The sequence below is a fragment of the Diabrotica undecimpunctata genome, chromosome 1 (assembly GCF_040954645.1).
Source record: "Diabrotica undecimpunctata isolate CICGRU chromosome 1, icDiaUnde3, whole genome shotgun sequence".
Lineage (NCBI taxonomy): Eukaryota > Metazoa > Arthropoda > Insecta > Coleoptera > Chrysomelidae > Diabrotica > Diabrotica undecimpunctata.
The window spans coordinates 64933020-64942744 of record NC_092803.1 but is presented as its reverse complement, the minus strand read 5'-3'; the positions used below and the strand labels follow the sequence as shown (position 1 = coordinate 64942744).

Here is a 9725-nt window from a genome sequence, read left to right as displayed (position 1 = left end):
CGATTTTTGGGACAAATATCCCTGATTATACGATCTGTATGAGGAGTATTGATTTTTTTCTGTCACTTTTTGCGACACGATCCATATAGAGTGCTTTGACACATAGAGTGCCATGGTGTATATAACATATCCACCACTATCAAGAAAAAAGATATCCCCAGTGGCCGTGGTGGTTATGCGTTATGCACCAGCTTAGAATGTATAGCTTATGTATAGTCACGGTAGATAACGGACATGCACCAAACCACTGACTAATGCATATAAAGGGGTTTATAAAGCATATAAAAAAAGGTAGTTGGTTTCTGTGTTGCACACATGACAAATGGTTAAACTTTTTTTCAGCAAAACAAATAGATATTCATATTTTTAAAAGAAAATTTTTTATTTAGAAAGAAAAAATTATGTGACAACAAGAGCCCAAAACTAGTTTTAGCAAAATTTTGAAACAAAATTCTGTTTTATAAAAAAACAGTCAAAGTAAAAATATGCATATGGCACCGATATTTAGTTTATGTTTTATTCTTCGCTGAATTCCTATCCATAAATGCAACAATTTTTTTTGTAGCAATTTGCATAAATTTGCCATTTTTCCATGTCATTCAAATAATGATTTTTAGGTAAAACTTCTTGTGAAACAGTTCCTTCTTGTATTGTCTAACCTAAAAAGTCATAACGTGTAGATAATAATAATTGGTATTGAAATCTGTCATATGAAATATTGTCATTTTCATTCAGTACACCTTAATATAATACGAAACAAAAGCGGCATCAACAATAAGTTCCACAGTAACTTTCTATACCATTTTATGCTTTTTCGAAGAGAGGAATTGTACAACTTTTTTTGATCTGAAAAATATAAGTAGTAATAGTTGTATAGGTACTTCTAAAACCAAAACTAATATTACATGATCGAAACAATTCAAGTATTATCTACCTGAAAGATCAATATAACTTTTATGTTTGTTGTATTCTTTTGGGTTTTTGGACTGGTCCTCTTCGTTTTTAAATTGTAATCATATCCGGAATGTACTTAGTATTTATAAATAGGACATTAGAACATCTCTCTTGTCGTTTCACTTCTCCACAAATATTTCTGTATTGCTTTTCTGCATTATTAGCTGGCTTTTCTGTAACTTGGTTCTTACAATTATATTAGGATTGTTTTTGTACCCAAGAGAAATGTTTGTTTTTTAGAAGAGCATAAGCAAGCTTAACACTCGAGCAATAATTGTCGATACACATTGTTTGTCCAACATTCAGAAAATCTGCACTTAGTTTTAAGACTATTTGTGAAAGTACTGTAAGATCATGACCTTTATCCTCTTTGCCGCAATATATTTTAGTGTTAAATAGGTAGCAACCATTCAGACATACTTTGAACAATTTGAAGCCAAATTTGTGACGATTGTTTTAGATGTATTGTTTAAATGTCAAGCTCTCCTTGAATGGCACCAAAGTTTCATCTATTTAAATAAATTCTCCAGGGACAACTTGAGCTTGAAACGATTGGTTGAGTTTTTTTTAATAGCTCACTGATCTTGAAAAATTTATCATTTTGGTCTGCGGCTTATTATTTTCGAAATGTCAAATTTTTAATAGTGTTTGGAACCTATTTCGTGCCATAACTGAAGATGAAACATTTGTATGATTGCTATTAATTTTTTCATTTATTTGGCGTTTGTATCCATCCACCGATGAATTCTAGCTTTAATTTTGTGTGTTTTTCCTTGTTGTTGTAAAGTATATCGATTGGTTTCATTAATAAAAAACTAATTTGCTCGTCCGAAATAAAAAGTTTATAGAAATAATACGACGACTTGTCATAGTTGTCATATGAGGACATTGCAATACCAGAATTAGAAATAAATGTAAAATTTCGTAAAACCCCACCCAAAAATTTTGGTTTTATCACATACATTTTCGGTAATTATTGAATGGTTACTAGTGCTATCGAAAGTATCAAATGCAGATGCATGTTTGGTAATAACATACTCAATAGTGTCATTCAAAGTATTACGTACACGAGATGTTGACGGTACAGTAAAAGTGGTCGATACTTTAGAAGTAGAAAGTGTAGCTCTAGCCTCATTTATTTATGACAACATCAGAATCTTCCAATGATAATTTATTTTTGCTACTGGTTTTATACAACTCGCCGAAAAATCTGATTCTTTTGAAAAAAAAAAATCATTCCACATTTTATTGAGACGCTTCTATTCTTTTTCATAAGATATTATCAACACTTTTTTAAACTTCACAACTGAAAGTTAACTGGAAACTAACAGAACGCATTCCCAATGCCGAATAGCTCTTCTGCACGTGATTGCAGCGTTGTCACTCACTCGAATAATCTGAAATCATTGGTGCATACCGCTTGTCCATCATGGATTCATAATAAACATTTATCAGTTTTGGCCATGATGGATACCCGTTATCCACCAAAAAAAAATTAATATTATCAAAGAGACATATTTTTCCAACAATGATTACCTATACGTGTTTATAGACGGTATAAAAAACATCATTTACGAAAAAAAAAGTGGGTCATGGGACGTGATGTTTTCTTTTTCATGGTGGCACTCTATGTGTTAATCCATTTTTATTTTTATTCGATAACCTACAGACTTAAGAAACACCTGTAATAGTTGCTATGTGTAGTGCCGTAATAACATCTTGATTTCTCCAATTTTCCCTGAAGGCAAGTCTGCAATTATATTCATGCCAAAAGAATAATTTTGATGTAAAAAATTTTTTTTTGAAATAAAACTGTGTCATGAAATATCGCAAAAATGAAGATATAATAAATAGTAAATATTAATAACCTTTTAAATATATCGGACACGAAAACCTATAAAAACAAATATTTTTAAACGTCACTGCGAAAATAGTAGATTGCAAAACTGAGATGTAACAGCAATTATTATTTCATACATCGACAGTATGCTAGCTTTGCCACTTATAAACAATTGTAATAGTCATACTAGAAGAAATTACGGATATGAACACTATTTTTTTTGGTCAAAAACAATTAAAAGAAGAAAATACAAAAATACGTGCAGTGTCCCCAATAATCTGGCTGCCAGCGCACTGAGAGCACGACAAAAATTTGAGAATATATTGAGCTTGTACAGCGAAAGGGTGAAAGAAGTAATTCACAAACACATTTAATGTATATATTATTATTATTAATTATATTAATTAATAATTACTAATTTATTATGGTGTACCTAAACAGAAGAGAGCAAATAGCTCTCTATCCTTAATTTTTATACATCTTCTAATAAATTATTTGACTGTATTGATTAAATTTTGTACTTTGTACCATTAGCGGGTATCAATATTTAATATATTAATCCCAGGAAGACTGTTTCTGCGAAAGCGCTGATTTAATTCATTTTAGGATAAAATACATGTCAGTAAAAAGCTTTTGAGTAGAAAATTCAAAGGATAGAAAATTTTTTTTAACTATTATTCCATTCAAACTGAACTGTACTGAATTGCAAGCATTAGTTTATTAGAAACTTTTTTTTGTAAAAAACGGCCAATGTTATAAGAGATCAAAGAGTAGAGTAGTTTTTATGCGAGATAACGGTTAATACGCATAGAGCAAAATGTGAAGGCTAAACAAAAAGTATGTATAGAAAGCGATTTTTTATACAATATGGTGTGTTTAATATTAGTTGGTAAATGATAAATACTCGTTTTAAAATCGGGTTTAGAGGGTTGTACCATTTTTTTAAAATTGTATGCAATCTTGTTTGTTTGTAACTCTCACCTACTTCCATCTAAGTTGTTGGACTGGTTATAAAAAACGTTGATGTTAAACGTATGTTGTCGATATAATAAATAAAAAAAGGTAAAACGAACTATGAACGGCCTATACAAATTCGTGATGTAAATTCGGCATAAAAACAATTGAAATTCTTTTGTAAATACGTTTACGTTGGTTAAACTTAATAGCTGGAAAACTACACAATGCTAGTTAAGAAATGTGTCGGTTACAGATCAGTATTTTAGGACTCAGCGAAGTCAGACAAATGCAGGTCAATGCGTCACCCCAAACGGTACCATATATTTTTCAGGACGAAATGACAATCATCATAGTAATGGAGTGGCAATAATGGTCACCAAGGAAATAAGTAAGTCGATTATAAACTTTGTACCAGTGTCAGATAGAGTTATATTTCTACAATTGTCAACCATTCAGGAAAAACTAAATATAGTTCAAATATATGCTCCTACAGTGGAGAGTAGCGAAGAAGACACAGAAGAATTTTATAAAATCATTGAACAAACACTGAAAGTTGTTAAGTCTAGAGACATTACAATAATAATGGGAGATTGGAATGTGAAAACTGGGAAAAGAGAATGTTGCAAATGGATTGGAAAATATAGTCTCGGCCAAAGAAATGAAAGAGGCGATCGGCTGTTGCAATTTTGCCAGGAAAATAATTTTATAATTAAAAACACATTTTATCAACTACCAAGAAGACTAGTATATACGTGGAAATCTCCTGGAGACACTAAAGACCATATTATACGAAATCAAATACATTATATAACCATAAACAACAGATATAAAAACACAACTAAATCTGTGAAAACGTATCCAGGAACAGATATAGGGTCAGACTACAATCCAGTAGTGGCACAATTCCAAATAAAATTTAAAAGAGTACAAACACCTAAGCCCAAACTAGTAATAAATATTAAATGATAAAACAATTAAACATCAGGTAGAAACAAGCATTCAGGCCAATCTTGAAAAACTTGAAAAGACAGAGAAGATACCAGAACTTGACATTAATAACCACTGGGCCGTTATTAAAAAGAACGTGCTAGATCCCGCTAAAAATATTCTGAAGAGAGAAAAACCAAAAAAACAGACAGAATGGATGAGTGACGAAATTTTGTTATTGATGATTTCTCGAAGACTAGTGAAAGGCAAAAATGAAGAACATTATAAGCAAATTAACACTGAGATCAAAAGAAAAATCCGCGATGCTAAAAAACAATGGTTACTAGACAAATGTAAGGATATTGAAAACTTGGAATCCAAATATGATTCGTTCTATCTTCACAAAAAAGTTAAAGAAATTATCAACAATAGAAACAGGAAGAAGACAGTACTTACAGGCCAACAAGGGAACATGATAATGGAAACAGAGGAGAAACTAAAGCATTGGCAGACATACATAGAAGAACTGTTTGACGATCAAAGGCAGCCTCTTTGTGATAATTTTCCAGAGGAGACAGGTCCAGAAATAAGCAAAGAAGAAGTAATGCAAGCGGTGAAGTCATCAAAGAATAGCAAAGCTCTAGGACCAGACGAGCTACCAGAGGATATACTGAAGTTGATAGACGAAGATCGAATCCACTTGTTAGTAGACTTATTTAACAAGATTTATGAAAACAGCAGTCAGTCAGAAAACAGTCCTGAAGAATGGCTAAGATCAACGTTTGTCCCTCTACCCAAGAAGGCACATGCTAAGCAGTGCAGTGATCATCGCACGATCAGTCTGATGAGCCACACCTTAAAAATGTTCCGCAAAATAATTTACAATAGAATTTACAGAAAATTGGAAGAAGATATCGGAGAAACTCAGTTTGGATTCCGGAAGTTATATGGAACTCGCGAAGCATTATTTGCTTTTAAGATCCTGACACAAAGGTGTTTGGATGTGAATCAAGATGTATTTGCTTGTTTTATTGATTACAACAAGGTGTTTGATAACGTCAAGCATGACCAACTTTTAGAGATCTTGGAAGCTAAACAGTTAGACACTCGCGATATAAGAATAATATCTACCGTGTATTATAATCAGAAGGCAGTCGCACGCATCGAAAATAGCGCAACAAATAAAATTCAAATTAAAAAAGGAGTTAGACAAGGATGTGTGCTGTCACCAATGCTATTTAATCTCTATTCGGAAGAAATTATGAAGAAAGCATTGGAGGAAGAAGAGATTGGGATAAAAGTTAACGGCCAACCAATTAATAATATTAGATACGCAGATGATACGGTTTTAATGACGGAGACAGTAGAAGACCTGCAAGCCATTTTAAACAAGGTAGTCACAGCTAGTGAAGAGAAAGGGTTAACAATGAACGTCAAGAAGACAAAATTCATGATTATTTCAAAAAAACAAAGATTGAATGCAAACCTGTACACTCACAATAACGAAATCGAACGGGTTCATAAATATAAATATTTGGGAACAAGCGTTAATTACAACAATGACATCACAGAAGAAATAAAAACTAGAATTGGAAAAGCTCGCGCTGCTTTTGTTAATATGAAGGACATTCTAGGAAGTCACGACATTAACTTAAACCTGAAAATGAGATTGGTTAGATGCTACATCTTCTCGATACTGCTGTACGGAGTAGAGACTTGGACTTTAAACAAGAGCAATATTGATAAACTAGAGGCCTTCGAAATGTGGATATACAGAAGAATTTTGAAAATACTTTGGACAGACAAAGTAACAAATAGTGAAGTTCTTCGAAGAATGATGATCACCATCAAGAGAAGAAAGTTGGAATATTTTGGTCATGTGATGAAAGGGGAAAAAGTACCGATTGCTCTAGTTAATTATCCAAAGAAAGATTCAGGACAAACGAAGCATGGGGAGACGACGTATATCTTGGCTGCGCAATTTAAGAGACTGGTTCCAGTGCACATCTAACCAATTATTTAGAGCAACAGCTTCAAAGATACGAATAGCAATGATGATTGCCAAACTCCGTAGCGGAGAGGGCGCTTGAAGAAGAACAAGAAACTTAATATTACTGCGCATGTGTAGGGTAAAGTTTCCAACAGTGGGACGATTATGTTTTTATTGACAAAATTCCATCAATTATTTACGTATAATGAACTAAGCCTTATGTGATATTTAACAGTAGTTTAAACTAACAATAGTTGAGACATGATGAGCCCAAGAGTGAGGCAATGGTGCCATAAGTCATACAGGTAGAAAATTAACACTGTCACAAAAGTTATAACCATATTTTGGAATGTACTAAGAAATACAAAGAGTAAATAACAAAAGTTGCATGTTTATATTTCAATAAAAATAATTAAAGGGTCACTGAACATACACATTTGCTAAAGGCAAATTTTAACTAAATTACCTTAACTAAAAAAATTAAACTTATAACTGCTCAAATAATTGCAATACATTAAACTCATCATAAATATATAAATCAAAAATTTGCTTTAAAAGTCAAATTTGAATTTTGACTTTTCGTTTGACCAAAAACGTTTGGTTAAGGTAAAATGGCCTTACTATTTGCGTTTGGGTGCAGGGAAAGATCAGGAACTCGTGGGTGCACAAACTACTCTTGGTTAAATAGTTTGCGTAGAAAACTTATAACTTTACCTACATAGTAAATATTGGATTATTTTGTTTCAAATTAAACTAATACGGAGTCATTGCTCTCTGAGTTACGAAAGTCAAAGCCGAAAACGGTTTTTTAAAAAATTTATTTTCGTAACAAAATTTATTTATTGAGAACGTACAGGTATGGTAACAACTACAAAACAAAAAGCTCTTAATCTAATTAAACACTGGTGTATATAGTCTTTCTATATGTCGTCACACATTGGATAACCCAGGGACGTAACTCCTCCTCCCTTAGAAAGAAGCATATTCTTGGGGTGTGCTTCTTTACACAATGAATTCTTGGGTTTCTTCTTGTTCTCTTTCTTCTTGTTTTCTTTGACGCACAGTTTTACAATATTTAGTTAAATAATATAAAATTAAAATGAAAATAATTATATATATACAGATTGTCCAAAAACTTGTTTGCTTAAAATAAATTGAATTATTATTGTTTAACTTTTCTAAAATATCTTTAGTCTTTCTAAGGTCAATGAACTTTCATTTTGAAAAATATAAATAGAAGGAATAACTTTTGGAAGATTTATATGAGCAAAGTGACTTTTACTAATTTTTTCTGTTTGGAAGACTTCATTCTTGATTTTCACAGTACATTCAGGAACTGATTCTAAAACGTAGCTTCCATGTATTGGTAAATTTTCTTTTGAATTTGGGCACTCGATAATTGCTAATTCTTCTTCTGGAACTGTAACTATCCATTTTCCGTCGCTGATTCGTGTCGATTCTATCTTCTTTATCTTTACTTCGAAATATTCACATGACAATGCCTTTTTCTTGAAATTTATTAATTGGACTGCACAAGGGGCTCCTTCGGTTATCGTTAATTTATTACTTCCTTTACAAATGTACTCTTCTGAGTCTATTTCTATGCATATATCTTCCATGTAGATATAGCTAAATTCATTAAGTGCAAGGAAAGGTTTGTAAGGTAAATGAATAAGATAATTTGAGTTATTCATAGGAATAGGAATAGGGAATAGTTGGTAATAATCATATATTTCCGATTCAATTATTGGAATCTCTAATACAAATGTAATTATAGAATTTACTGAATAGCTCTTAATATTTACTATTATTTTTTCATACTGAATTATTTTTCCTAGTGTAGAATCAAAAGGCATTAATTTTGACTTTGTCTGAGATTTTGCTTTCTTTATTTCATTTAAAAGTTCAATTGGATTTACTATAGAATTGTGCAAGGTATTTATTTTGGCAAATGAGATAAAAATATCATAAATTGTTTGATGAAGTAAAGTAATTTTATTTATCACTATAAATGACTAAATATGTGTATACATACTTTTTTCAAATAAAGCTAATTTATTCTCTATAGCTTCAATTTTTGATTTCAAAATCAATTGATTATGTGAAATATTATTTATAGCATTATTAAAAGTATTTATAAAATCTTGCAATAAAGATATTTGTCTTAGGGAATTTACTTTTAAGTTACTTTGATTATCTTTTAATTGCTTTATTTCTTCTATTTTACTTTGTAACGTAATTAAAGGGATAAATGAGTTTTCTAATTCTGGATAATAACTTGTTTGATTTTTGAAACTTGTGTGTAGTCTTTGAGCTTCATTTTTCAATAAATAAAATTCTTGTATGACAGAAGTTAAATTGTAAATTTGTATAAATGTCCAGTGTGTAGAAATTATTTTGGAGGTACCTAATCTAAAAGGTAGAAGTCCTGAATATGTAGTTACATCTTCAAACTTGACTAAGTTGTCTCTTGCGTTGATATAGTTGACTGCTCCGAAGATTCCGACGATAAATCTGAAATATTAGGCATTATTTTAGTTTCGTTTATGTGGAATATTATTTTCTTTTTATTCTTGGGATTTTCAATTTCTATTTTCCCATTTTCTAATATTTGTGTAAGTATATAAGGTCCAGTATATTTTCTACTTAATTTTCCTCCGCGAGTTTCTGTTTCTCTATAAACTTGTGATCCTAAACGAGGATCTTTTGAGTTTCTATCTTTATTTCTTTTTCCAATTATATTATCTTTAAGTTTTTGATTTTCTTCTTGTATACTTGTATATAGAGCTTGAGTATTATTTTGATGTGCATTAACATATTGAGTATAAGCTTGTGCTGGAATAAGTCTCATGGGATCTTTACTGTCTGTATGTCACGATACTAATTCGAAAGGTGTATGGCCAGTTGCTGAGTGTATAGTACTATTATAGGCAATAAGAGCATAAGGCATAATGGAAATATTATCTGAATCTTTATCTTTTTCTTTTAGTAATCTTAAGTGCTCAGTTAAGGTAGAATGAAATCTTTCTACCGGAGAATTAGATTCGTGATAATATG

At 31.2% G+C, this 9725-nt stretch overlaps 1 protein-coding gene across 1 annotated transcript; it reads left to right on the top strand.

Moving 5' to 3' along the window:
* The first annotated feature begins 4120 nt into the window (after positions 1-4120).
* Positions 4121-9152, top strand: LOC140450845 (uncharacterized). The gene is made up of 3 exons (XM_072544538.1): positions 4121-4675; positions 4737-5480; positions 9051-9152. Exons 1-3 carry the CDS (start codon positions 4121-4123, stop codon positions 9150-9152), a joined length of 1401 nt encoding a protein of 466 aa, XP_072400639.1.
* Positions 9153-9725: the final 573 nt, after the last annotated feature.